General features: G+C 56.3%; 10 protein-coding genes across 10 annotated transcripts; 6 read left to right on the top strand and 4 right to left on the bottom strand.

Annotated features, from left to right (window-relative positions):
* Window positions 1-1,326: 1,326 nt before the first annotated feature.
* Window positions 1,327-3,363, top strand: B0H18DRAFT_1083996 (cytochrome P450; the record flags this gene model as incomplete). The annotated part of the gene is made up of 12 exons (XM_048031731.1): window positions 1,327-1,437; window positions 1,494-1,622; window positions 1,702-1,748; window positions 1,805-1,869; window positions 1,932-2,015; window positions 2,078-2,174; window positions 2,245-2,383; window positions 2,461-2,577; window positions 2,641-2,815; window positions 2,873-3,028; window positions 3,055-3,118; window positions 3,177-3,363. 12 exons carry the CDS (start codon window positions 1,327-1,329, stop codon window positions 3,361-3,363), a joined length of 1,371 nt encoding a protein of 456 aa, XP_047895787.1.
* Window positions 3,364-5,260: 1,897 nt separating this feature from the next.
* B0H18DRAFT_995194 (uncharacterized protein) lies at window positions 5,261-5,595 on the top strand. The gene has a single exon (XM_048045314.1). The coding sequence runs from the start codon at window positions 5,393-5,395 to the stop codon at window positions 5,579-5,581; it is 189 nt and encodes a 62-aa protein (XP_047895786.1). The 5' UTR covers window positions 5,261-5,392; the 3' UTR covers window positions 5,582-5,595.
* Window positions 5,596-6,049: 454 nt separating this feature from the next.
* On the bottom strand, window positions 6,050-6,308 carry B0H18DRAFT_995193 (uncharacterized protein). The gene has a single exon (XM_048045313.1). The coding sequence runs from the start codon at window positions 6,298-6,300 to the stop codon at window positions 6,133-6,135; it is 168 nt and encodes a 55-aa protein (XP_047895785.1). The 5' UTR covers window positions 6,301-6,308; the 3' UTR covers window positions 6,050-6,132.
* Window positions 6,309-6,997: 689 nt separating this feature from the next.
* B0H18DRAFT_1083995 (uncharacterized protein) lies at window positions 6,998-8,318 on the bottom strand (the record flags this gene model as incomplete). The annotated part of the gene is made up of 5 exons (XM_048031730.1): window positions 6,998-7,054; window positions 7,117-7,713; window positions 7,764-7,900; window positions 7,953-8,222; window positions 8,282-8,318. The coding sequence occupies 5 exons, from the start codon at window positions 8,316-8,318 to the stop codon at window positions 6,998-7,000; spliced, it is 1,098 nt and encodes a 365-aa protein (XP_047895784.1).
* A 261-nt stretch (window positions 8,319-8,579) lies between these two features.
* Window positions 8,580-11,814, top strand: B0H18DRAFT_995187 (uncharacterized protein). The gene is made up of 11 exons (XM_048045312.1): window positions 8,580-8,988; window positions 9,491-9,513; window positions 9,568-9,754; window positions 9,811-10,035; window positions 10,086-10,131; window positions 10,193-10,678; window positions 10,731-10,790; window positions 10,847-10,910; window positions 10,965-11,332; window positions 11,385-11,528; window positions 11,551-11,814. Exons 1-11 carry the CDS (start codon window positions 8,843-8,845, stop codon window positions 11,680-11,682), a joined length of 1,881 nt encoding a protein of 626 aa, XP_047895783.1. The 5' UTR covers window positions 8,580-8,842; the 3' UTR covers window positions 11,683-11,814.
* Window positions 11,815-12,022: 208 nt separating this feature from the next.
* On the top strand, window positions 12,023-14,517 carry B0H18DRAFT_995178 (uncharacterized protein). The gene is made up of 6 exons (XM_048045311.1): window positions 12,023-12,138; window positions 12,214-12,567; window positions 12,618-12,687; window positions 12,739-13,784; window positions 13,860-14,146; window positions 14,267-14,517. Exons 1-6 carry the CDS (start codon window positions 12,043-12,045, stop codon window positions 14,343-14,345), a joined length of 1,932 nt encoding a protein of 643 aa, XP_047895782.1. The 5' UTR covers window positions 12,023-12,042; the 3' UTR covers window positions 14,346-14,517.
* Window positions 14,518-16,731: 2,214 nt separating this feature from the next.
* Window positions 16,732-18,845, top strand: B0H18DRAFT_995168 (uncharacterized protein). Its single transcript, XM_048045310.1, has 7 exons — window positions 16,732-16,979; window positions 17,030-17,052; window positions 17,104-17,262; window positions 17,445-17,771; window positions 17,837-18,209; window positions 18,265-18,741; window positions 18,795-18,845. Exons 1-6 carry the CDS (start codon window positions 16,798-16,800, stop codon window positions 18,452-18,454), a joined length of 1,254 nt encoding a protein of 417 aa, XP_047895781.1. The 5' UTR covers window positions 16,732-16,797; the 3' UTR covers window positions 18,455-18,741; window positions 18,795-18,845.
* Window positions 18,846-20,590, bottom strand: B0H18DRAFT_995164 (ThuA-like domain-containing protein). Its single transcript, XM_048045309.1, has 8 exons — window positions 20,202-20,590; window positions 20,025-20,144; window positions 19,925-19,962; window positions 19,794-19,867; window positions 19,670-19,743; window positions 19,573-19,617; window positions 19,420-19,514; window positions 18,846-19,362 (listed from the first exon to the last, which is right to left on the bottom strand). The coding sequence occupies exons 1-8, from the start codon at window positions 20,407-20,409 to the stop codon at window positions 19,255-19,257; spliced, it is 762 nt and encodes a 253-aa protein (XP_047895780.1). The 5' UTR covers window positions 20,410-20,590; the 3' UTR covers window positions 18,846-19,254.
* A 148-nt stretch (window positions 20,591-20,738) lies between these two features.
* B0H18DRAFT_1103242 (uncharacterized protein) lies at window positions 20,739-22,091 on the bottom strand (the record flags this gene model as incomplete). The annotated part of the gene is made up of 5 exons (XM_048032575.1): window positions 20,739-20,928; window positions 20,980-21,573; window positions 21,594-21,786; window positions 21,848-21,958; window positions 22,015-22,091. 4 exons carry the CDS (start codon window positions 22,089-22,091, stop codon window positions 21,004-21,006), a joined length of 951 nt encoding a protein of 316 aa, XP_047895779.1. The 3' UTR covers window positions 20,739-20,928; window positions 20,980-21,003.
* Window positions 22,092-23,368: 1,277 nt separating this feature from the next.
* On the top strand, window positions 23,369-25,251 carry B0H18DRAFT_995156 (uncharacterized protein). The gene is made up of 8 exons (XM_048045308.1): window positions 23,369-23,487; window positions 23,540-23,626; window positions 23,683-23,842; window positions 23,930-23,971; window positions 24,021-24,177; window positions 24,229-24,699; window positions 24,747-24,861; window positions 24,912-25,251. The coding sequence occupies exons 1-8, from the start codon at window positions 23,435-23,437 to the stop codon at window positions 25,219-25,221; spliced, it is 1,395 nt and encodes a 464-aa protein (XP_047895778.1). The 5' UTR covers window positions 23,369-23,434; the 3' UTR covers window positions 25,222-25,251.
* The last annotated feature ends 138 nt before the right edge of the window (window positions 25,252-25,389 follow it).

Genomic DNA, 25,389 nt, shown 5'->3' with positions numbered 1-25,389 from the left:
ACTTGTTACGCTCTGGGCCTGTTATGCCATTCTACATCTAGAGCGGAAGTGTGATTGTCTCCGCTACTGGTATGCATGCAATTAATATGATTGCAGAACGGTTTAAGTGACACTTACAGGCCCGGGCGACAGAGCCATCCGACCTCTCGGAGCGACCTTCTTGTCATGGCGGACACTTGATGTTCATATCTTGGGTGTCTCAGCGGAGGTTGGTCCGTGACGGAAGCCTGCTCACTGTTGGAACGGCTCAGACTCAGGCCGGCATGCCTGGCTTCAACTTGAAGATCTTTGAATCAGACAACAGGATGCGGGGCGTACTGAAGTACGTGAAGTCTGGAAGATACGCGCATGCATACGGGCTGAACATAGCAGACTGTCTATGCAGCCACTGGCGCGCGGCAACGCAGATTTCTCGGACGTAGACATCTCGCAACGTGCATACGGCCTGGTACGTTGTAGTTTGTAGTCGGCGATTGACTCGGAGCTGACGATTCCATGAGTATGAATAGGTACTTGCAGAAGTTGGTCTTCCTAACGGTCACTAGTGCTGGCGATTCCTACTGCAATCATCACTATCTACGACTCGCGAACTCAGTCTGCGACGCGTAGTTTCAATATCGTGAAGACCAATTGCTGCACACCAACGCCGCATAGTGGCTCGCAGTCAGCAGGAGCCAAATTTCAACAACTGTGCTTCGGATAGGGCGACATGTCATGGATGTGCGATGTATCGAAAGTTCCGTTGATACAACTCAACTGCGTATGTCGTCGAGCAAACCTTGTCTTCTCTCTTCTACTCAGGTCCGCGACACTGCACACTGCACCCTGTCAGCCTAGGACCACAATCACTTGTCACTGACCATAAGGTTGGCGACTCACAATCGCCGCAAAATGTCACTACTTCGCCTTCCGTCAAGCACGACGCCGCTCTTCTGGTCACCGATAAGACATGTCAAGGCCTTACGGGGAAGCTGGTGGGAGCGATGCAGGCATGCATGCATCCAGACCTAGACACCTCCGTGCGTTGTCCGCTTGGATGGGAGTATGGCTGTGCACTCACGAGCAGCGGCTTTAGCGTACTAGTCTCACGCAGACGGACATGTATATTCAAATCATGTATATATATCGTGAGTGCAGGCTGCTGTATGCACCGACGCCCATCGACGCGGAACCCTATTGCTTACAGAATGTCTCTTCAGGCTGCAGTTTGCGCATCTATCGCCTTTGGCTTGTTGTATTTCGTCCGCGCTCTCTTCGATCGTCGCCGACGTGTAGGTCATGCTCTCATTCCTGACTTTGTGCTTGTTGGCTGACTCTCTCTTAAAGATGTCCGACATTCCCATTGTCGGCGGGTCTTCGTTCCCCATCCTCTCCTACGTCGGCGCCATACGGTCCATCACAGCCGCGGCTAGCATCATACATGAGGGCTATACTAAAGTACTATATGTCTCCTTGTGGCTCTGTCCTTCGATAGCTGACCATATTACCATCAGTACAAAGGACAATGCTTCAGATACGCAGAACCCGGCCACTGGCGTGTCCTCGTTACCTCCCGTGCAGCCGTGGAGGAGATCGCACGCGCCTCAGCAGACGTGCTTTCCTTTTCCGCCGCCGCGGCCGACGTAAGTCTGAACGCTTCAGCCTGTGTAGACGGGCAAGACCATATTTCGGCGGACGAATACTGATTCGTTACACGCACAGTCGGTACAAATCCCGTACACCCTGGGCCCAAACATTGCTCTCAACGCGTACCACATCCCCATTATCCGTACTCGGCTCATGCGTGATCTCCCACGGATGATAGAAGATTGCGGGACGAGATCACATGTGCGTTCGCTGATGAGATACGAAGTGCCGATGCTGGTGACGGTGAGCCTGCTTAATTCTGTTGCTACCCTGCCTTCATGTTAAAGATTTCGTCGCACTGGCAGATTGGATTAGTGTACGTCCCAAGGATATGTCATTGCAGATCGTGTGTCGGGTCGCCAACCGCATCTTTGTTGGTCTGCCAGTGTGTATGTGTAGTCAATCCACCTTTGGTCTTGGTATCGTTACTGAGTCGTACGTATCTGTACAGGCAGAGACCCCGACTATCTGGCGGTCAACAAAGGTTTCACGATGGATGTTGTCCTTGGGAGCTCCCTCATCAAGCTGTTCCCTCGGTTCATGAAACCGTACGTTCTCGATGCCCCGCGCCACGTCCCTTGGGCTAAGGCCTTCATCGGATTGAATGTTCCTCGTCAGATTTGTTGCGAAGTTCTGCACGAACATCCCAGGCAGCATCAATCGTGTCGTGCGCCACTTGGAACCGATCATTACGGAACGCCTCCTACGTGCCGCGGACGTGAACCGAGACCATCGGGATGAAGAGAAAGACCATCCGGTCAGTCTTTGTGCATGCGGTTGGCCAGTCAACTGTGATGACTTGTCGCTGATCTCCCACTTGATGGTCTCCATTAGAATGACCTACTGCAATGGCTTATCGAAAGCGCACCGGATGGCCCTGAGCGCACTGTCCCCGCGCTCGCCTTGCGCGTTCTGGTAGTCAACTTCGCCGCACTCCATACGACGTCCACGGTGTGTCCCATTTATCCTCTGAAACTGTTTTGTCGGCTGCGGCTGACAGACATACTCGTGTAGATGCTCACACATACATTGTACTACCTCGCGGCCCACCCAGAACACGCGGAAATTCTCCGGGACGAAGTCGAGCGGGTCGTCCAAGATGAAGGCTGGAGCAAGGCCGCACTGGGGAACATGCGCCTCGTCGACAGCTTCCTGAAGGAAGTGGGGCGCGTCACCGGCTTGGGTGCGAGTACGTGGCCGTCCTACGTCATCCGCGCGCGTCTACTCACATTAAAGCGGGTACTAGTATCCATCAATCGCAAAGCAGTTCAGGATTATACTTTCTCGGACGGGACGTTTATACCCAAAGGCACCTTCGTAGCTGCTGCCTCTCTGCCCATCCACTTGGACGACGACATCTACGCCAACCCGGACGTGTTCAACCCTTGGCGTTTCGCCACCGGTTCGATGGTCATTCTCGGGCCGGAGGGAAAGAACACTTGATCAAGACAAGCGACCATTACCTGCTGTTTGGGCATGGACGACATGCATGGTGCGCCGTTCTCGCTTAGCGAACTGGTTGCCGAGATACTGAATGGTGACTTGTGTAGCCCTGGTCGCTTTTTCGCCGCGGCAATGCTCAAGACGATTCTCGCCCATGTTGTCACTACCTACGACGTCAGATTCCCAGATGGGATGGACGCACATGCCGTCCCGCCTCCGACGTGGGTCTCATCGTCGATGGTGCCTAATCGCAAGGCAGAGGTGCTACTTCGCGAGAGACGGTCCAAGCATTGATTTGCAGAGGCGACTGGCAGGCGTACATAGCACTGGCATGATCGGTGTAATGTTAATGATCGATTCAGCCACAGCCCCAGGCTTGTAAGCGCATTGACCTAGGGCTGATCATCAATGAGATATGTGAGGATACTGCATATGGGCGGTCCGGAACGACTCCTGCACGGACAAATTGTCCGACTATTCGTTCAAGTTTACGGTGAGTACTTACATTGCTGCTGTGCTAGCCTGGCTCCCTCAAGCTAGTATGAAGAATTGACACTTGGAATCCCGTCACATACCCACCGATAGCTGACTACTGAAGTTTCTTTTTTAATCAATGGCGACATTGGAGTGTCAGCTTCATCCTGTCAGGTACGCTGCCAGCATGTTGCAGTCATCGATGACTTCTGACCTAACATCAGGCGGTCGCCGCAGTCATGAACAGATGTGATTTGTACCGACTTCCACGGCATCATTATCAGGTCGCATATGTACTCGGAGCACACACTGGCAGCGGACTAGCGTATAAGAGGAGGGGCAGTATGCTACGGAAACTCGCCTCAGCTCCTTCATTCCTTCCGAGTTCACTGAAAGCATCAGCACTGGTTGGTGAGTACCACGGGTGTGATTCTTCTGAAGCCGTCACTCATTGTTTCTTCGCAGCGTTGCTTGATTTCCTTACGACCTGCAATATCACTTCTCACCGTACTATCTCTCATTACAAACAAGACATGATGCGCTTCAGCACTGCGTTCACTCTCCTGCTCACGTCCATTGCGGCGGTACCTCGGTCATAGCCCATCCCATTGGCTACGAAGGGTGAGTCGTTCGACTGCGTAATGACACGAATTGAGACTGACGCGGAATTAGTGTTGAGATCGAGGCGCGCGACATCGACTACGACGTACACATCCTTGCGCGAGCGGCGGCAAACGTCCTCGAGGCCCGCGACGCGTTGCGTGTGGTGATCGCACGCGGGCCCAATCTGCCTGATAGGCCGCCACCCAAGTACAGAAAGCATGACAAGCACCCGCTCCCTGCGGGCTCGGAGAGCAGCCTTCCTCGGTATAGGAAGACTAATCCCACGCCGCGCCCGCCGTACAGCGTCAAAGACCCATTGCGCGAGCAGCCACACCAGCAGAACAAGGGTCGTGCGCTAGAACATGACTTCGAGGCTCGCGATGCTTCGCATGTCTTGATGGCTCGCGGGCCGAAGAATACAACACCTGCCCCCAAGCCCAAGGTGACGGACCCTCATCCGCGTACGGCTGGTGCGGCCAACGCGCCGCCTCCTTACCGCAAGATGGACCTGATGTCGAATTCAGCGCAGAGGACCCGCCAGCCTGGGGAGGACCGACACCTAGGCCCGATGTACAAGTTCTGAGCTCGAGGTGGAGACTCGAACGGAGTTTTGGATTGGGTGTAAATGCTGCGTATCGTCGACGGCTATCGCCCTCAGGCTCTGTAGCAGCAGTTCAATGAGATTGATGATTGGTGATTTTCCTTATTGCTGCTCGTGTGCGTCAAGTCTCGTAGCTCCATTGATATTGATGGTCTCTCGTGCTGGCTTCAGGGCTGCTTTTATGAACAGACCAGTTAAGGCCGTCGCAGCATCCTCCGCCATGTCCTGAGAACTCGGCTTTGACTGCGACTCGTATCCAGTTTGCTGAGCCGGGAGACCGTCGTGGAAGGAGAGGACTTCCCGAACAGACCGCCCCCACTGGCCTGTCCAAAGGCTGAAAGCCACCCCGTGCCGGCAGCAGTGTTCTGTTGGCTCCCAGCCGCTTGACAACCAAACAGGCTCGAGCTGGGAGGCTGTTAGGCTGTAGGGATACTAGCACCGAACCCACCGATCTGATATGACACCGGGCGATCGTCGCCAGTGTCATGCGACTGAAAAATGTTGATAGCAGCACCGCCCGTGCCCGTAGGCGCAGAACGACCAAACGGACCACACAAAGGTGAAGGCGTGGACGCAGGAGCTCCGACCAACCATGCCGGTGCAGCAGTCGCGGGTGCAGCCCCAAGTCCACCAAGACCGGTCGGGATGCGCGCGGACGACTTTGCGCCCAGCCAGCGACGAAGTATCGACATCGCTTTCCTGACGACGCGTGCTGCTGGTTACGAATGTGATGTCTGTGTCATTCCAGTCTTCGCCCGACGTCTGTTTCGCCCGCACGTTGCAGTGGAGGGACACCGTCGACGCAGGCTGGCCGCTAACGGTCGTAGCGTGTAGGTCGTAGTACGGCTCCCAGCTAGCATCGTTGACCTCTGCCCGTCCGTCAGTTGGCGTGAATATCGGCGACACGGCGACGAACTCACTGTATGTCTTCTCAAGCCCAACTGAACAAGCCTCGGCGGCGATGATCACCAAGGTCACTCGTCCATTCCTTTGCCTTGCTGTTGGGCTTCGTGCCCTCTAATTTCGGTGCTCTGTCAACCTCAGCCGTCGAGCGTTCTGATGCTGGCGACGGTGGACTGGCGACCAGCCATGAAAGCGTCTAGGAAGTTCACAGCGTCGGCAGGCGCAGTGTGCGCGCTGTTCAGCGTCCGCGCGTAGTCTACGAACAGGCTCAAGCCCTGCTCAAGCACCTTCCGCTCATCCTCTAGCTCACGCTTGCGAACCAGCAACGCGACACTGTCGTTCGCGGGCATTGCTGCATTGGGTGCGTCGACAGTGCACTGAACATCTATCACGCGAGCGGAACCGCTCAGATGTGACACTCGTAACGATTGGCTGTCTATACTGCTGGATAGCTGAGCGACGCACCCTCGATTCGTACCCGCCTACGTAGGATACACGACGTACAGCGCGTAGTCAAGACAAGAGAATGTGCCTATGATACCTCGTAAACGCACCTTGAGGTCGAGGGCGAAAGGTCGGACGACCTCTGCTGCCGTGCGATAGATGGTGACCGACTTTATAGCATGCTCAGAGGCGTTGAGAGTAGTCATGGTTGTAGGAGGGGAATTGGGGGGGAGCTGAGCCGTTTATATACCGTGAGGTGCTGATCGATAATGCATGATGGCACAGCAGAGCAGATAGGCGCTCCTTGGACAGGTCCTCCAGCTTGCATTGGAGCCTATGTACAAGGGAAGGACGCATACGAAGATACCCATCCAACTTTTCTGAGCAGGGGCAGCGATGGCGTTGCAGTGTGAAGCACTAGGGTCGATCAGACGGCCGGACGAACACACAACAGCAGGATTGATTCGCAACATATGCTACGATACGTGGGGTGACGCCACAAATACACGGGCCCACAGAAACGGAGACTGGATGAAGCTGATGGAATGGGATGCGAGACTTTCCGTCCGGTAGTAGTATTAGGATACTGAATGCTGATATGAATCATGAGAATAGCCTTGAGATGAGGACCGATAAAGATGCGTGCATGCGCGGAGACAATGAGCAGATGGGGTGTGAGGAGACGTGGCGAGGTCATGATGTGGGGCAGGAGCGTCGCGCTGGATTTGTAATGCATGTGTCGGCGTCGAGGGGCGCACTGCCAGCCAACGTAAAGAGGCCAACGCAGCGCTGCAAACGTATGCCGCGGGTCGGACGAACGCGTAGGCACACGATGGAGGCGCCAGGACCGGGGTTCCATCGGACATCGGAGATGATTGTCACGATATTTCGACGGAGAGCCGGTCATGCATGCGGCGTCGGCTGCTGTATGGGAAGGGGCCTCGCAGCGCCCTCGGTGTCCTGAACGGCGAACGGAGACGTTGAGCATGCGGACGCGCGACAAAACAGAAGTACGAACACACCATGCGCTGCTTCTTCAGCGGCCTCGGCCGGACTCCCGCATTGCCCGCTTTCGCGCTGACAACCATGGCCGGCTTGGAGGTGGCGGTCCCGTTCCCGTTCCCCTTCGTGGTGCCCACGCCATTTGTGTGCGCGACGGCTTGGGATCCATCCCCAGTGGGCTCCCTCTCGCGCTTGGTCCCGCGCTTTGGCTCTGCGACGGTGGGCACGCTTGCCGTGGCAGGCGTAGCCACGGAGGGGCTGAACGCAGCCGACGTCGGTGCGGGTGTCGGGATGGCAGCAGTGCCAGGCGTGGGCATCGACTGCGGTGTACCGATGCCGACGGGCGTTCGGCCTCGGGGATGGCTTGGGTTTACGTTCGCGTGCGGTATTGAGGCAGCCGGCCGTTGTACGCCTGCAAGTTTCGGCGTCGCGCCTCGAGCTGAAGCGGTTGCTGACGATGACACTGCCGCAGGGGTTGCAGGCAGGCCGAACACGGAGGGTGTGCCCGCCACGAGCGGGGTTTGGCCTTGTATTTTTGCGAGCTTCTTGAGCTCCTTGCGTTTCTTCCTGTCCTCTCGCGCTTGCGGCGACTCCGCGACGAGCGCGTTGATATTCCACTGCAATAAGCGTCAGCCCTGCACCGCAGAGGGACAGGAGGCAGTCGTACGCCTTTGAGGCCCTCCAAGCTGACCGAGAATGCATCCCGCTGTGTCCGCTGGTCAAACGGCAGGATGGAGATCCTCTGCTTCGGAGGCACCTGCATCATCGTGGTCAGGTAGTCGTCCTTCTTCATGGAATGTTTCCCTGCCGCAGACGGTGAGAAAACCCGACGCGCCATAGTGGCCAACGCACGCACCAGGAATGCCCTTGATGAGCTGCTTGTACGTGTTTTTCGCCTTCTTCTTTCCATCTCCGTCGTCCTCCTCTCCATCTGGCACAGCACCTGGTGTTGCACCCAGAGGGACCGACATCTCCTTCTCCTTGCCTTTGCCCTTGTCCGCGGCCACGGATGGCTGGCCGACAGCCGGCGCGTACGGCCGGACATACTTGTCATATGCCGGTAGTAGTTGGAAACGCTTGACGAGGTCTTGAGTACTGGTAAGAAGAGGGCGTGGTCGGGGAGGGCCTGAGGGGTGAAACAGCGAGGTGAGTTCGCATACACGGGAAACGAGCGTGGCGACAAACCTGGGGGAGGAAGGTAGATAGGTAGTACTTCAGGCATCGTCGAGGGTCCAGCAAGAGCATTTGTAGGTTGTAGAGGATGTGGTGGGGGCTGTTGGTCGTCGACGTTCATGACGACGAGCTGGGTGTGGTGGTCAATGGAAAGAAGTGGCGACACCTGCCGCAGGTGGTGGTAATAGAAGCGCCGACTCGTCACCCCATGTCTGAGCGTATCGGACCTTCAATCATGTGGCTGTGAAGAATTAGCGGAGAATGAAATGCGACCACAACTTTGAATACCAAGTCAGCGACGGCTCTTATTCCCGACAATCATCTCCGTGTCTCATTTCATATACTCTATCTTATCTTTGAAAGGGGCCGACGACGGCGAGCTCGTGCCGTCCACGCTCTAGCTGGGACTTATACTCGCCGCATGTCCACTGTCCCGCAGCCAGTCCCACCCTCTCATTCCGGACCACCACTCTCCTCTGGCGACCTGCTCGACAGAAGCTTTGGCGACGTTGGCCGCTGCAACGACGGATCTGTAGAGCTAGAGCATCATAGACGCCTGCCGACGCGTCCGGAATGACGTCGCGTGCACCGCCGGCCACCCCTTCCGACCGGTCGCTTGGAGGGCAGTCCCACCCTGGTGGCGATGAGAGGGCACCGCTTCTCAGTGGCAGCAGGGCGAGGGCGGTGAAGAAGAAATGGTATCGTGCGAGGCCGTTGTGGTGAGTATTCCGACCACAATCACTTCTCAGCCTATGCAGTCCGATGCGGCATATCCTTGGAGCGAACATAAGTTGTAGGTGCTGTGGTCGAGAGCAGGGCCTTCGTCGAGTCTTATTTCTAATTCTTCGGGGGCACTCAGGCCACCCGTGTGCGCCAGGTCGGCCCTGCAGAGGTCCAGCGCCCGGACTCTGGGGACTGACTCAGGCAACTCGCTGCGACGGTCGTCATCGCCACAGTACTCGCTAAAACGTGATTCGCAATCATGAGCCCCGATGGTGTACTGCGGCCAACGCTATTGATGCATTCGCCGTGGTACGATCCTGGCAGACTCGATTTCATCTTCAATTAGCGAATGGTGGAGCGGGTCTGCGATGTCATGGTGCATCGTCAGTCGCGGTGGTACTTGGATCTCCGCTGCTGCTGGTGCACTATAGTCACTCGAATATGCTCGCAAGATACATAGCTTGACGAAACATGAGCTGACGGCACGATACGTTCTAGGCTCGTACCATTCTCAATCACGCGTCGATCGTCGTGAGTTCGTTGGACTACGAACCGTCGCTGCTGGTTGATGATAGGTACTATTATTCAGCGCGGCATGACTATTGGTCCCAGAGTCGAAGTCTTCACTCAACTTTCCTGTAACGCTATATATGGCCACCACGGCTACAACCACACGTCCGAGAACACCAACGCTATCCTTTCGACTAACTATCCACATGTCCCCTCTTCGATCGAATCCTCTGCACCTGCACCGGATGGAATGTTCGTCGCATTCCCTATTCACGCCGATCATCAACCTATCATGTTTCTTACGGAAGACACGGCGACGGCGACGATGACGACGAACCGGATCCGCGCAACTTGCCCTCCAAGCGATGTATACATGACCCTGCCGTTCAGAAGGGTGCAGCACGTCTGCAGACGATCATGACGTTCGCAGCTGGCGTTCTCTCTGCACTAACGACAGGCTGGTGGGGTCATTTTGGCGAGACGCGTGGTCGCACGAAGGTTTTGTCTGCGGCGACACTCGGTCTCTTCCTAACGTGCGTGACGCCATCTCAGTTGCCATACAATAGCTGATGTTTGCTGCCAGCGATCTGACATTCATCCTAGTCTCCACACCACACAGCGTATTCGCCGTTCATGGCCACAAATTCTCGTTATTCGCCGATGGTAGAAGGCCTACTGGGTGGCTGGCAGACGCTCATGGCCGCCGTCAACGCCTACATATCGGACTGTACATCAGACGGCTCACGCGCGCATATATTCTCCCGATTCCTCGGTATCTCTTTCTTCGGTTTCGCCTCGGCCAGTGGTTGGCGCGTTCTTCATTCGCCACCCATTCGTATTGGGACCCTGCCTAGCCCAAGCGCGCATGGTACCACGCAGAATGTCACGACGGTGTTCTACGTCGCTGCTCTCTGCTCGCTGGTGAATTTGATGCTTGCCCTCTTCGTCTTCCCTGAACCTACCAAGAGAGCGAAAGTAGCGCCAGAGGCGCAGCCGCTGCCTGGTGGGGAGGGCCTGACGCCGTCGTCTGCTGGCAAGCAAGGACATATTGCGGGTTTCTTGGGCCCCTTCAAATTGTTGGCGCCAAGGACCGTTCAGAACTCGAACGGAACCTCCAGGAAGGACTGGCGAATCACTCTCATCGCGCTTGCCTTGCTTGTATATGCGTTGTCGACTGTACGTCTCTCTTGACTTGCGCCTAACGGGCGAAGCTCACACATTGTCACAGGGCATCTTCCAAGTCAAGTACTTGTACGCGGTGCATGTTTACGAGTGGAATGCCGAACAAGTAGGTTCTTTACGCTTCCTCGGTTTCATAATTTTGATGGACGACACCGACCACAGCTCAGCTACTACATATCAGCTATGGGTGCCTGTCGGACAACGTATCTCCTGGTGCTCATGCCAGGTACGTCAATCCCACTGCTAACTAGCGTGTGCATGCGTTCTGAGCCAAACACAGTCGCCATCTACTTTTTCAAGCCCAAACCCAAGCCCTCTCCGCAGGCTTCCGCGCCAACTATTGTTCAAGGGAAGAAGCCGCCGCAAACGCCTGCACAGATCGCTGCTGAGATGCGTTTTGACTTCGGGCTCCTGCGGACATCGCTCGTAATCGACTTGATGTCGCATGTCTTGGTGTCGCTGTCGTCGCCTGACTCCAGCTCGGTTGCGTTCACGATGTTCACTTCGCTGAGCAGCTTCGGGGCGGGCGTTGACCCTGCGTTGCAAAGCCTGGCGTTGTGCATCATGCAGGCGAACGGCGAGGACAACCGTGGCACGCTGTTCGGGCTGTTTGCGATGCTGCGCACCATCGGACAGATGATCATTGGGGTGCGTAGCGCTCTAGTGGCCTCATGAAGTGTCGCTGACCTTTCTTATCCAGCCGCTCATATTCGGTCTGATCTACAGCGAGACCGTCGCGACATTCCCCAAGGCCATCTTTGTAGCGGCGGGAGGTTTCGCCTTTGCTGCCTTCATCTGCCTCTCCCTCATCCGCCCTGATGCCGGCGTCAAGGTGCGCCGCAGAGTAATGCGCCGCGTCGACGAAGGGAGATGGAAGAGGGCGGTCCCGCGTGAGCAAGGACATCAGCAAGTCCGGCACTCGCGTTGCGGTCATCCCCGTTGGAGGAGGAGAGCCGTCCAGTCAGAGTACGACGGCCTCTGGCTCGATGCTGCACTAGATGGGATTTGTATAACAACGTTGGAAGGGATTGTTGGAAGGGATAGAGTGTTGTATATTGAGTTATACTTTCTGCGCATGCTTAATCTCTAGTATTGTATGTATATATTATAGAATCACTACGAGTATTGTCGCCGTTTGCTTTCTGTCAACCGGCGCGGGATGGTTTGCCACCCTGAGTCAAATGGCAGTACTGGTACTTGCCCCAAAGCCAATGTGTGTTCCAGTGACTGCGTTTGCTGTGCGTCCGCCAATTGCCGCGGAATGAGCGCCTATCTGTCATGCTGACTCAGATGAGTCAGCTGTATATAAGACCTGGCTCCCACCCAGTCCTCCCTTTCCACCTTTCCACTCTACAACCATGACTACTCTCAACGCCTCTGAGCACTCTATCAAGTCGGTCACCGTCTATCGCACGGCAGCAGAGGTCGTCCGGCCTTTCGCCCTCGACCTCAAGGTGCGTCTACGAGATATCATAGGTACATCTCCATGTCTTGACTAGTCGCGCTGTACGTCGTGTATCCTACGGTAGGCGGGTAGGAATACAGTGCACGTTGCTCAGCTATCTAGCAGTATAGACAGCCAATCGTTGCGAGTGTCACATCTGAGCGGTTCCGCTCGCGTGATAGATGTTCAGTGCACTGTCGATGCACCCAATGCAGCAGTGCCTGCGAACGACAGTGTCGCGTTGTTGGCGCGCAAGCGTGAGCTAGAGGATGAGCGGAAGGTGCTTGAGCAGGGCTTGAGCCTGTTCGTAGACTACGCGCGGACGCTGAACAGCGCGCACACTGCGCCTGGCGATGCTGTGAACTTCCTAGATGCTTTCATGGCTGGTCGTCGGTCCACCGTCGCCAGCATCAGGAAGCTCGACGATGAGATTGCTGAGGTTGACAGAGCATTGAAAGAAGAGGGCACGAAGCTCACAGCAATGACAAGAGGGGCGGGCGAGTGACCTTCGTGATCATCGCCGCCGAGGCTTGTTCAGCCGGGCTTGAGATGACATACAGTGAGTTCGTCGCCGTGTCGCCGATATCCACGCCAACTGACGGACGGGCAGAGGTCAACGATGCTAGCTGGGAGCCGTACTACGACCTACACGCTACGACCGTTAGCGGCCAGCCTGCGTCGACGGTGTCCCTCCACTGCAACGTGCGGGTGAAGCAGACGTCGGGCGAAGACTGGAACGACACGGACATCGCCTTCGTAACGAGCAGCGGGCCTCGTCAGGAAAGCGATGCCGATACTCCGTCGCTGGCTGGGCGCAAAGTTGTCCGCATCCCGACCGGTCTTGGCGGGTTCGGGGCTGCTCCCGCGACTGCTGCAGTAGCACCAGCATGGTTGGTCGGAGCTCCTGCGTCTATGCCTTCGTCTGGGGGCAGTTTGTTCGGTCATTCTGCACTGACGGGCACAGGCACCCCTACCGGCGCTGCTATCAACATATTCCAGTCGCATAGCAGTAGCGATGATCGCCCAGCGTCACAGCAGAGCGGTGGGTTCGGCGCTACTGCTAGCATCCCTGCAGCCCAACAGCCCCGCTCGAGCCTGTTTGGTTCTCAAGCGGCTGGGAACCAACAGAACACTGCTGCTGGCACGGGGTGGCCCTCAGCCTTCGGACAGGTCACTGGGGGTGGTCTGTTCGGGAAGTCCCCTCCTTCCACGACGGTCTCCCCGGCTCAGCAAACTGGATACGGGTCGCAGCCAAAGCCGAGTTCTCAGGGCGCGGCGCAGGATGCTGCAACGGACAAAGCAGCCCTCCAGCCCAAGCCTCAGATCGACGATGGGAGCAACCCAGGGAACAGACACGTGTCCGACATGCGCGTCACTGCGGTCGGCGAGAAGATTACGATCCGCGAGAGCACGCCCGCGGCCGACGTACGCCTGTCTGCGGCCGAGAGGGCGAGCATCCCGAGCGACGGTGCGGGGCACGCCGTTCCGATCGCGTCGCTTGCGCTGGACGCCGCGTTCATGTGGGTGTGCGTGCCGCGGTCGCGCGCGGCCGCGTTCGTCGAGTGTCGCTCGAGGAACACCAGTACGCACACCCTCGTCGCAGGCCCGCTGACGGTGTACGTCGATGGCAAGCAAGTGGCGAAGACTACGTTGAAGGTGCGTGTTTCGCCTGTTACGAACCTGGTGGAAGTGAGCGGAGGTAGTTCGGTGATGCATGCTGACTATGCACAGGACGTCAAACCGCAAGAAACATTCGTCGCGCCGCTCGGGGTGGACGACGCGGTGCGAGTGTTGTATCGGCGTACGGCGCGGACTGAAGAGCGACCGGAGCGCCCATTCGTCGAGCGGATCTGGACGACGGCGTGCACGGCGCGGTACGCAGTGACGAACGGGCACAGTTTTGCCCTGCCAGAGATTCGGCTGCGGGACGCGCTGCCGGTGTCGGTGAACCCGCAGATCGCGCTGCTGGTCAAGAGCGTGCGCGAAAGGGACCTGTCGGCGACTGGTACCGGCCCGGAGTGTGACTGGGTAACGCACAGAGCGTACTGGGCGATCACGTCCGGGAGATGGATGGCAGGGAAGGGAAGGGTTTTCGAGTGGGTGCGTGGTTGAGGCTGGTTACACGGCGGTGCTGCAAGCGAGTGGGAGGTCACCACGCCTGCTGGCGTTTCTTGGGAGGAGACACCGGTGATGCGCCCGCCGGGGAGCGTTCTGTAGTGTAGCTACGATCTGTGAAGAGATGTACGATACGTCCCGTATGTTTCTTGCCCCGAAGTGGTGCAGTCCTAGTACCAATTTACCACTGTATCAGAGTATTTCAGTTGTATGTCCGATGTGACGAGTGAACGACGTGACGGTGTATCGAATTCAAAGAAGTGTGCTATTGTGACGTTCTTGGACAGCAACTGAGTGATCCAGTCGACCATACGCCAGTCCGGAACCCGCTGTGTCGCGGTCGATTTCGGCAGCTTGAGTGACCACTGACATGGACAGTCGATGTTACGAGCCACCTGTGTCGCCATCTACTGCCCATCCATTGCGGTTGCGTCACATCCAAGAAATAAAGATGGCCTGTGCTACAGGAAAGTTGGGTTGGTTTGCCGGCATGAGCCTGTACTTATCAGTCTGTCATGCGGTGATCCACTGCCGCGGCGCCCGGCCGGGAAGTCTACTATGACCTGGGCGATGCGGCCACTCCCTCTGAGTAGAAGCTATATTGCGAGTAACGTCACGGGCGCGGGCCACGAAGAGATAGGAATAGCTAGCAAACTTTCCATAGCATTCTGCCCTCCCTTTATACGCGAGTCAGCGGTGCTGCATATGCGACCTGATCTTGATGCCGTGCGAGTCGGTACTGGCCACATCTGTTCGCGACTAGTCGACTGTGGCGAGTGCTGTATGCTTGATTAGTAGCCATTGATGCCTGCAAATGCTGGCAGCGTACCCCGCAGGATGAAGCGGACACTCCAGTGTTGCATGACAGTCGTGTGCATAATGGCAGTCGCATGTGCACGCGACGAGTATCTTGTTTGATCCTCTTTCGCCGGCCCCGACTCCGCACCACCGGACCTGGTCAGTCCCGTTACCTGTGCAGAATGCACAGAGCGGGTCCGAGACAAAATTCTCTCGACCTTGGCCAAGGTAATATCTCGGACGAGGGGTGCAGGTGCACGGTCGTCCTGCCGAGAGGTGCCGTGGCGATGTGGGGCGGGGAGCCACAGCCATTTTGCAAACGATTGTAACTATCAGTGAATCTGTATTGGGATTTCAAGTGTTCATTCTTCACACTATTAGCCCGTGGGAGCCAGGCCAGCACGCAGTAATGTGAGTACTCACCGTAAACGAGAAGCTGCACAATTGTCCATGCAGTGTTCCGGACCGCTCATATACCTCACTGATCATGATCAGGAGGGCCCCTCAGGGGTCAGACTCAATATGCTTTCCTGAGTTCCGATCTGCCATACATATAGCCTGTGGCTCATGCCTGTGCTACGCCGGACCCCCGGTGTATTACACTGTATGTGTCCTGCGATTGCGTAAGCGAACCTGTTGTGTATGATGAGAGCGGTTGGCGTGTCAGAAGTAAGGAACTCATGTCTCGTGGGTGCAGAACCTGCGTAGCTGGAATCACGAGAGACTCACGGGAGAAGGCTGTGAGGACTTGCATCGTAGCAAGACGCCGTTGGACTGCCCAATTGCCCGTTCAACGTTTCCAATGTCAGCGTTTACGCCATCAGTCGTTCGATATTTCCGGTCACCCAGTTAGGCCTGGTGCAGTTGTGTGCCGAAAGATGGGGATATCAGTTGCGGTCGGCGAGCGACATCCCAGGGCATTTTGGGTTCGAATTCTGTCCGAATGTACGCGAGAACATCTGCTGCGTACGACAGTATACCATGCCAACCATAGAGCAAGCACAGCTCAACCGTTAGGATGAACGTGAGCGATTCAGCAGATGACAGCGATTGTCAGGGATGCCGCGGTCGCTCGGTGCCCTCTTGCGTGCATTCCGACGGCTGCCAGCCTGTGTAATCTTTCTATCACGATGCACTACGGGGTTACAGAGCAAATTACTTACCGATGGATAGGTATATTTTCACGGCGCCGATGCCAGCAACTTCCTGCAAGAATGGGTGTGGCAATGGCGACTGGAAGCTTGCTACCCGTGGCAGGCCCGGGTGAGCGTGTATAGCATCCGAATTGAGCCTCTGCTCAGCGTTTCCAGGTATTTTCGTTCTACATTAACGGTACATCTAGGCATGTTCCCATCATAAACTTATCATGCAGCCAGCACGAGGAAGCATAAGTACTCATACCAAGACTATGTGGCCTCCCGGCCATCGTGTTCACGGTGCACACTGGAGCGCTGGGTTTTGAGTGTCGTATTCACCAAGGAGGCCATCACACTTGCGACTTTGAGCCAGCACTGCAAACGTTGACAACAATTGAAGGACTGGATTCGGAGGAAGACTCATTGACAACTCATTGAGCACATTCAAGTTTCAAACTAAAGCGGTGCTCGAAAAGGAACATTGTTTGGACCTGTGTATGCGCGGTGGCTGCGGACACGCGTCGCGCGTCTTCCTGTCAAGCACGCGCGCGATCCTCTAGACTTATACCATCCCGAGAACGCGAAACTGCTACCCTCTTGTGCAGCTCATCCATATCTCTATGTCTTCCGATGGTGGAGAAGACAATGCCGCCCCTAGACACGACGAAGACAACCTCATCTCGCACCAAGACAACCTCAGAGAGTCAATAGAGGAGTTGTGGTACCTCAAAGAAGTCTCTTTCCGACCGTCACCCGACGCGGCATTGAGGACACTGAAGATTATCACCCAGAACTATAATGGGTCAGTGTGATTGGCTGGTTGGTGTCTCACGCCTATTTACACGCTTCCAGACCGTGTTCGTTCATCGCTATATGTAGGCCTCGTGGTGGCTGTGTTCTGCGGTCCTAGACTTAATGAACTGCAGGCAACATTCTACTTTTGCGCGGTCAGATTGAGATCCAACCACCAGAGCGGACGTCAGTCTCGTATGACTATCTCGCTCGGTTACTTGGAGAATACTTGTTGACGGCAACTCCTGGGGAGGATACCACTGCGGCTCTGTCCGTCATGCCTGCTACGAGAAGTGCGTGCTCAATCTATGACTTCATGGGATTAACATCAGGACGCGGCTCTTGGACAGCTTTTGCGAAGTTGCTCGATAGTCGCGTTCGATGTGTCGAGTGTCAAGCAGATAGCCCATCGACTTTCACATCTATTCCTTTCTCTAAGAAATCTCTCGGAGCTAACCATTGATTCATATTACAGAGGGTATGGACTTGAACCCGCTATTCACTGGCACAACTGCCTTCCGACCAGCGGGTGAAGGCGGGGAGCTGAAGTTATTCGAGCATGCCGGCATAAAGCTCGTGCATGGCTGGCTGGCAGATCCCGATAGTCCGGAATACCAGATTCTCTCGAGGACTCAAGACTACGACACCTCCGTAAACCTGATAGTCGAAGCGGACCACCTCACCAAGGGCCGTCTGCTCGCATCGGCGGAAGTGCCCGCTGAGCCCGAGGCGGGCGGGAGCAGTAGCAGCGGTGGAAGTTACAACACGCTCTCGCGTGACGACCGACAGAAGGTGCAAGATGGTAGGTGCTAGTAGTACTGGATCACTAGGGCCCATCACAGCAGTTCTGATCCGTTGCGCCCATAGCCGTCATCATCCGCGACTTCATCGACAAGACCCAATCACAGCTGACGTACTATGGTCTCTTCACACTCGCCTCTGCCATCGAGCCTGGCCAGCTCGTCGCGCTCTTCCGCAACTCGCACCTTTCCGTGTTGTACAAGCCCCACGGGCCAGACGGCGGGCTCTACACCCTCGTTACGGACCAGGTGTTCCTCAACGAGGCTTCGGTCGTGTGGGAACGGTTCGAGGACGTCGAAGGTGGCATGTCGTCCTTCGTCGACTCTGATTTCATCCACTCGAGCCCGGCTGGCGGGGACTATGCGGGCTACACAGCCGAGAGCGCGCTCGCCGCGCTCGAAGCAGAGACTGCGGGGCTGACGCTTGAGGAGCGCGGAGAGTACGTGTGTCTTGCCATCTTGCGGGACTGTACGCTGATACGGGTTCCTTCGCAGCGCTGAATTGGCGAGACAGCTGCAGGCCGAGGAGGATGAACGTGCGCACCAGGCGAGAGAGGCCCGGCGCGCGCGCGAGAGAGCACGAGAGGAGCTTACAGCGTCCCAACAGCACGTTCCTCGATCGGCTCTCCCTGCTGACGAACCGGCGAAGAAAGCCAAGAGGAAGGGCGACTGTATCATTATGTGATCTCTGTTGACTGTGTAATATCTTAAGCCTGCTGAGTACCCTCTTGTTTTCACCGTGTTACATTACTACGATAATTTATTGGACCAAGGACTGCTGCGTCTCGTGGATGCATCCCAGTCGCAGTTCGTGTCTGGCTCCGTCGGCAGGTTGCGGAGTCAGCTGCAAGTCGCAGATGAATAGACTTGACGGTTCCGCTGCCAATTTCGTGGTCGATAGCTCAATCCACGCGGATCAGGACACAACGCCGGTCCTAGTATGGATGTTCTACTCGGTTGTTGCGCGCCCTTGTAAGCGTTGTGATACTTATCCGTAGTAGGCACGTTTCAAGCCGTCTGTCTAGCGCCAGCTTCAACGGAGCGTCGTGTGGCGCCTATTCGAGGCAACAATGCCATCTTGGCTCTGCAATTGGCAGAAGCCGTTGCCCTTACTGTTGGCCAGCATTGTCAAGATGCACTTTTCTGCGATGACAATTTGACGAATGGGGAAGATGGGAGGCAAGCGCTCGTCCCGGGTTCGCTGCTTCTCTGAGCTACAATAAGTATTGTTACGGATTCTGAACCAACCAGTTCATAGCCGGACTGATACTTCCAATAGTCTGTCTCGCCGGAGCCGAGGATCCTTCGTACGTCTTGTTTCGCTGGTAATATGTACTTGCGCCGAGAAGCCACATATTCTCGGACCAAGGCAAGATTCTCGCGTCGGAACCACATACGAGACTAGATCCGCAAGTTCTCCGATACCTGTAATCCGCACTTTGTCTGCAATGCACTCCTACTCGGTATGCTCCAAGACGGCTGGTATCATGCCGCAGCGTTCCCGACCAGAGCGTTGGGATTGTAAGCCTTCGTGGTGCCAGACTGTAAAGCCCACTGGATGCCGCCCAGCACATGTGCAAGGAAGAGCTCGTCCTAAAAAAGAGGATAATCAGCGGATGGTTGCCAGAGCATTGCAAGACCGCGACGAACCTGCCACGTCTCGATGCAGTGCCCCAGACTCGTGTAGAAGCTACGTCCTGCTATTCCGCCTGGCGCTACACCGGCACCACGCTCCTGGAACCACGCTGTGGATGCATGGGTCAGCATGCACGTACTGGTGCAGAGGTGCGGGTTTGCGTATACCGGTTGGATGCGGACTCCCGTGGTCATACTTGCGTTCACCAGTGTCTGGAATCAGACAATGTTAGGTCAACGCGCGAGTTGCAGCTAAGATGCGCACCCGAGTAGGTGGACTCGTCTGCTGTAAGGATCACCGTCGCCCCCACTTTGCGCGGGTCCGACGTGAAATTGTACCTGTTCATATGGCATCAGTGCGGGGAAAACAACCACGCGCATGCGCATACACTTCGTCATGAAGCTCCCATCTGGCTGGGAGCATGCTGGTCGCTGGGTGGGGAGGCCCCGCAACGTCGAACACCTGTGCTCAGGTGATCGGTGTTCAGTTCCATGGGCCGTCCAAGCAGGGCATACGTACCGCGGTACAGATATCCGGATGGTAGTCGAAGAGCGCGCCTGTGGGCACATGTCAAAGTTCAGGGAGGCGTTGCGTATATGCCCGGAACACGTTCACCGACCTATCTCCTTCTGGAACCACTCATCGTTGTAGAAGCAAGCAGAAGCGCAGTGAACACCGATGAAGTTGCCTCCCGAGTTCAGAAACTTTTGGAATGCAGCCTTCCCAGGTTCATCGAGTACTTGCAACAGGAACCCATATCAACATTGTCTGTATCGTCGAAGAAGTGAGTACACACCATCTCCTGAGTTGTTCAGGAAGAGGATCGCATCGTATTGCTTGAGGCGATCGTCGGTGAACCACGACTGATCTTCCGTAGCATCGTATTCAACATTGATAACCGACGCTTTGGCTTTCAGAGCCTCAATCGACGCAGGAATTGAGTCGTGTCGGTACCCGCGCGTCGCGGAGTAGATGAGAATGCGTGCTGTGGTCTGTTGAGACATATCGTCGCTGCTCCAGCGGCGAATACCTGTTCACGGTCGAGGGTGAGAGCAAGGGCGGCCCATTCTCGCTGACGTCTCCCTTATATCGCCTGTGCCGATTCAGAAGGTATGATATAATGTGAGAACAGCGCCCAGGGTATAAGCTATAGCCCTCCAGTTGAAGGTGCGAAGGGGCAGCTCGTGCAGGTCTGAGAACAACCAATCGCGCGGCCCACGACCCCATCACGCGCTCTGGCGTGACATTCGACGCGTTGCGTCACAGAACGTGATCTGACCACGGTCACCTGGTGCACTTTCAAGTTGGCGAAGTGATTGCTTCGTTTTTGGGAGAACAGTCAACAGTGACCTGCTAGCTAGTTGTCTGTATGCTTCAAATGCGTCCGTCCAATCCAGTTTCAACGTTCGTGAAATATCTTCTCTAGATCGAGCGTCCATCGAGCAGCGGGCTCCACTGTGACTAAACGCGAAAGTTCGAAATGCGACTGAAGCCATCTAGGTCACAGCGAGTATCTGGAACATCTTCATCACGTCAGCGCTAAGCTATGAGAGCAGGGAAGAGAACGTGCTCACATCGTATAGTAACTCATTATCTCCTTAGTCAGGCTCGCCTCCACCTATTCGTCTTCGCCAAGCATCCGCTCCCGGCAAGCAGGTCGCCTTCCGAAAATGGCGCAGGTATGCGTCTCGTCGACTGAATCCTGTACCGCAACCGCCCACAAAGATTTCACCAGTCATCGGATGAAGGTACTGCTGGCGTTTAACGCCGTCCGAAGGTTGCGACTCGGGAGGAACTCCAATACAGTAGATCTCGTCCTGTCTCTGTCCTGCAGCGTGGGTCTGGAGGTGACGCTCGAGGCCAGCGCCGGTGATGCGCTTTCCGCAATACGGACACGCGGTTGTGGGAGCGGTGGCCTCGCTCAGGATCCTGTCGATATCGTCCCGAGAGTGTCCGTACTGAACGTTTCGCGGCCTCGAGGACGTCAATACCAACGTCGGAAGGACGCTATTGGGCGCAGGTGGCGCGGGGTGCGAAACGGCAGGCGACACATTTGACGTAGAGGGATACTTGTGCAGCAAGAAATCCGTATCCCGCGGCCTACGAGAGTAGGGATTGGACGAGGGTTGCGCCGTCGGCGAGGATGGCGCAGGAGACTCCCGGAAGAGCTAGAGAGTTGTGCGTCGACGGATTCCTCTTGGTTTGGAGGGATGTCGAGATCCAAAGGAAGGGATACAGGAGGGGTACGAAGTCCAGACTGCGCGAGCGTGCTAGTAGAGTGGTGGGAGAAACCAGCTGCACTGGGCCCCGGAGACCGTGACTGTTCCCCGTTCATACCAAAGATTTCCCCCACATTGCCATCTGGCAACGTGGAGGCATCACTAGGTTTCATGCAGGCGTATAAGTGAAGCCGTGGTAGGAGCAAGTAGCGGAGCGGCGCACAGTAGAGAAGGCTGCTTCTCCCAGCCCATCAATTCCGCTGGCCAGTGAGATACGTCATAGCCTTCTGGTTGCTGCTGGTGAAGCAGCGATGATGATTGCTCCGCTGCCGTCCTTGAGGTGCGAGAAAGCCAGGATGCAGCGCAGAAAGATCCCAGTCGGTGGAATACCGTGACATGGGGGCGGCCTCCGAGAGGACATCTTCAGGCCAGTGCATCCAGTCGGAGTAATCGTGAAGGGTGTCCATGGCGGGCCAGGGGAGCAAACGGAATACATCCTCGAGCGGCCCTTGCACACTCTTTTATACGCGTGTAGCGACATAGTGAAGGCGGCGTCCTGTATGATCACAAAGAGCGTGTAGCGCTGACATTACTGCACCTTCACCAGCATCAAGATCCAAGCTCAAGCTCAAGAGGCGCCTTCCTGCCATCTTTAGCATGAAGAGTGGCGGGGCCCCTGCCTCGAGGCTCGCAACCCGCTCGCAACCTTCACACAGAAGCGTCTGTTCGCCACCGTCACATGCCCTCCACGCGGGCCTGCGCGCAAGATAAGTGCTGAGATCCCGATCTGTAGTGATTAGTAGCGCGTGTGGATGACAATGGAGACTCAAGGACTCATCGGAGAATGATATTCGAGCCTTGCGTTCAGTGTGCTTGTTCCTTTGTACACTGCCAGACCTCAGAGTAGTCAACGAGTGGCGTACGGCTCGGTTCCAGAGGTCAATGACCTCCTGTCTGCTAGCCAGCTCCCAGTTCAGCGTACCCAGGTATCGATACACAACGCGAATGGGAACCTTCGGTGGCTTCCAAGCAACTTCTAACACTTGGTTTGCGTGGCTGTGAACAGTGCTTACTTCAAGTTGTTATTACTCGGGGTCCCGAACTGAGACGTGTCGTACTACGTCTGCCCTCGGCATCTCGTGAGTTGATAACGTGAGGATACTCCATTATGGCCTTGAGTACTTGAGTGCCTGCGCTAAGCCACTGGTGCCACTGGCGGTGGCAGATCCTACTCTTCACAGCAGCCCACTAGCGACGCCACTGGCAGGATCCGTAGGCATTGGTATGCGTCCGTGTCGCTGCCGCGTTGCTCGTGGACTGCCCTAACTTGACTCTGCTTTGGGAGAGCTCAAGACGGGAGAGCCTGGCGCATCCTCCCCGTTTCAACGACTGCCTCGTTGAATCTGAACATCAATGACTCGGAAGGTCCGACTCGGACGTCGACACCGGACTCACCTTCGAATACTAACCTGCCACTGGCTGAGGCTGCCAGTGCGATTCGACGGATTAGCCGAGTAATATCGACGTAGTATCATGTCGCAGCATATCAAAGGTTGAACGTAAAACCTGAACGGATCCCGCCAGATTACCCATAGAACTCTTTGCAGCGGAAGTCCGAAGAAAGTCTTGAAGTTTGACGGCAGCCGCGGCGTGCTGCCGCTCTGCGCCGTGCACAACCCGGCACGTGTCACGTGAGCGCGTCTTGCAGGTCGCCGACGAGCCCTCACCAAGCTACGACTTTTGCCACCAACTCGATTCTTGGCCGTGCTCGAAAATCACATAACAGAGGCAGGACTGGACTGCGAAGATTATGTCTTGTGAAACCCCGGCTGTGGAGGGTGATACCCTCATGCCTCGTACGCCGTTGACTTTGCATCGATCGACAGGAGAAAACTGAGTCGACTCCTTCCCGCAGGTCGCCAAAGTACGACAAGACGAAATACTGTGTACGATGCAAAGAAGCGCAAGGAAACATCGTGATCCGTCATGCCGTGTACTGCAAGTGCGCCTCTCACATCTGTGCATCCGACTTGGTCGCCTGACTCCCTCGTCTCGCAGGGATTGCTTCTTTCCCCTCATCATCCACAAGTTCAGAAGAGGCTTGGAGCCGTCTGTAAACCCCACACCAGACGGCCCCCGCCGCACAGCTCTGCGACCGGACGGGAACCTCCTGGTCGGCTTCTCCGGGGGACTCGGCGCGACTGTCCTCCTCGACCTCGTCACCGCTGCTATGTGAGCATGGATCAGTCTACGATGCCCTCGGACGGAGGCAAGCATCATCCTCGACACGAAGAGTCTGGAAGAGGGTGCGGTGTGCTACGTGGAGATTTGCGACGCGTTTCCCGGAGTGAGCACGTCGTCACTACCGGGGACTGCAGCTGATATTCTCAAAGTAGATGCGAGACAAGACGGCCGATATCGAGCGGTTCGTGGCGAAGTACGAGGCGTCGACTTCGTCCATTGCGCGTGCAAGATGCGTTCGACGCGAGCTGGTGGAGGCAGTGCACGCGTCGCGCGATGCGTCCAACCTTGCCGTGGACATGAGCAGCGAGGGTGAGTGATTCATGCGGGCGAGCGGCCTCCGTGATCTCTGACAGTCCGCAGAGCTACGGCTATCGACCCTCGCGTCCTCCGCCACGCCGTTGCGGTCCCTCCAATCATATCTCGCGGCCCTACCAACCGCGACCGCTGTGCCGTCTACCGTCGAGACGCTCGTTCGGCTTCTCCTACTACACACCGCACTGCGGACCGAGTCTTCTCACTTGGTCCTTGGGACGTCTCTCACCAGCCTCGCCGTCTCCCTGATATCCGGCGTGTCGCAGGGCAGGGGGCATACTCTGAAGGAAGAGATGCAGCAGGAATGGTCCGAAGGTGATCACGGACAACCATCGCACGATGCGAGTAATGAGACGAGAGACGGGGGCCGGAAGCGATATGTCAGGGTGGTCAGGCCGCTACGAGACGTCGGGCGCAAGGAGTGCGCGCTGTGGGCTAGGTGGAGGGATCTGGTTATCGTCGGGAAGGAGCGCTGGCCATGGTCAGGAGCTAAGCAAGACATCGGAACGTTGACGAGAGGTGCGTTTGGAACTGTTGTAGCGATGCACATAGACTGACATATGCAGAGTTCATCACCGGTCTGGAGAAGGACTACCCGTCAACAGTGTCGACCATCGTCAGGACGTGTACGAAGGTAGAGCCGAAGGGCGAGTCTGCGGGACTGTGTGTCCTGTGTGCACGGTATGTGATTCTGAATACTACTTTGTCTGTCCTTAACGCGCCCTGTGTAGGCCTGTACAGCGAGGTGTGCAGGAATGGAAGTCGCGTATATCCATACGCTCCCGCGACAAATCACAGGATGAACCGCCTCCGGCCTCTACGTCTCTGAATCCGCACCTATGCTACGCATGCCACACAACAATGACCAGTCGCAGTAGTCGACCTGCGCCTTCGCTAGGGCTTCCGGCGTCGGAGCAGTCTAGCGTACGCTGCGTACCACTGCCTGTGTGGGTCGACTCGGGCATGCATCGGCCGGCAAGGTTGAGCGAGCAGCAGATGAAGGAAGCTGTGCAGGATTTCTTGTTGGAGGACGATACATAGCGGGATAATGTGATAACTGCCCCCCTTTGAGCTTTCGTCTCTTTGCATTCACTCGCGGTAGGGCCTTTGTCCTGATAAGGCAAGTGAGTGCTAATTCTCGGCCCGGCCACACTGGTGACTGCGTAACATTGACCAACCCAAGAGTCGGGGCCAAGACCAACCAGTTCT

Source organism: Fomitopsis serialis, assembly GCF_022376445.1.
Source record: "Fomitopsis serialis strain Sig1Antser10 chromosome Unknown B0H18scaffold_18, whole genome shotgun sequence".
Lineage (NCBI taxonomy): Eukaryota > Fungi > Basidiomycota > Agaricomycetes > Polyporales > Fomitopsidaceae > Fomitopsis > Fomitopsis serialis.
The sequence above is the reverse complement of the archived record's forward strand: the minus strand, read 5'-3'. Positions and strand labels throughout refer to the sequence as shown.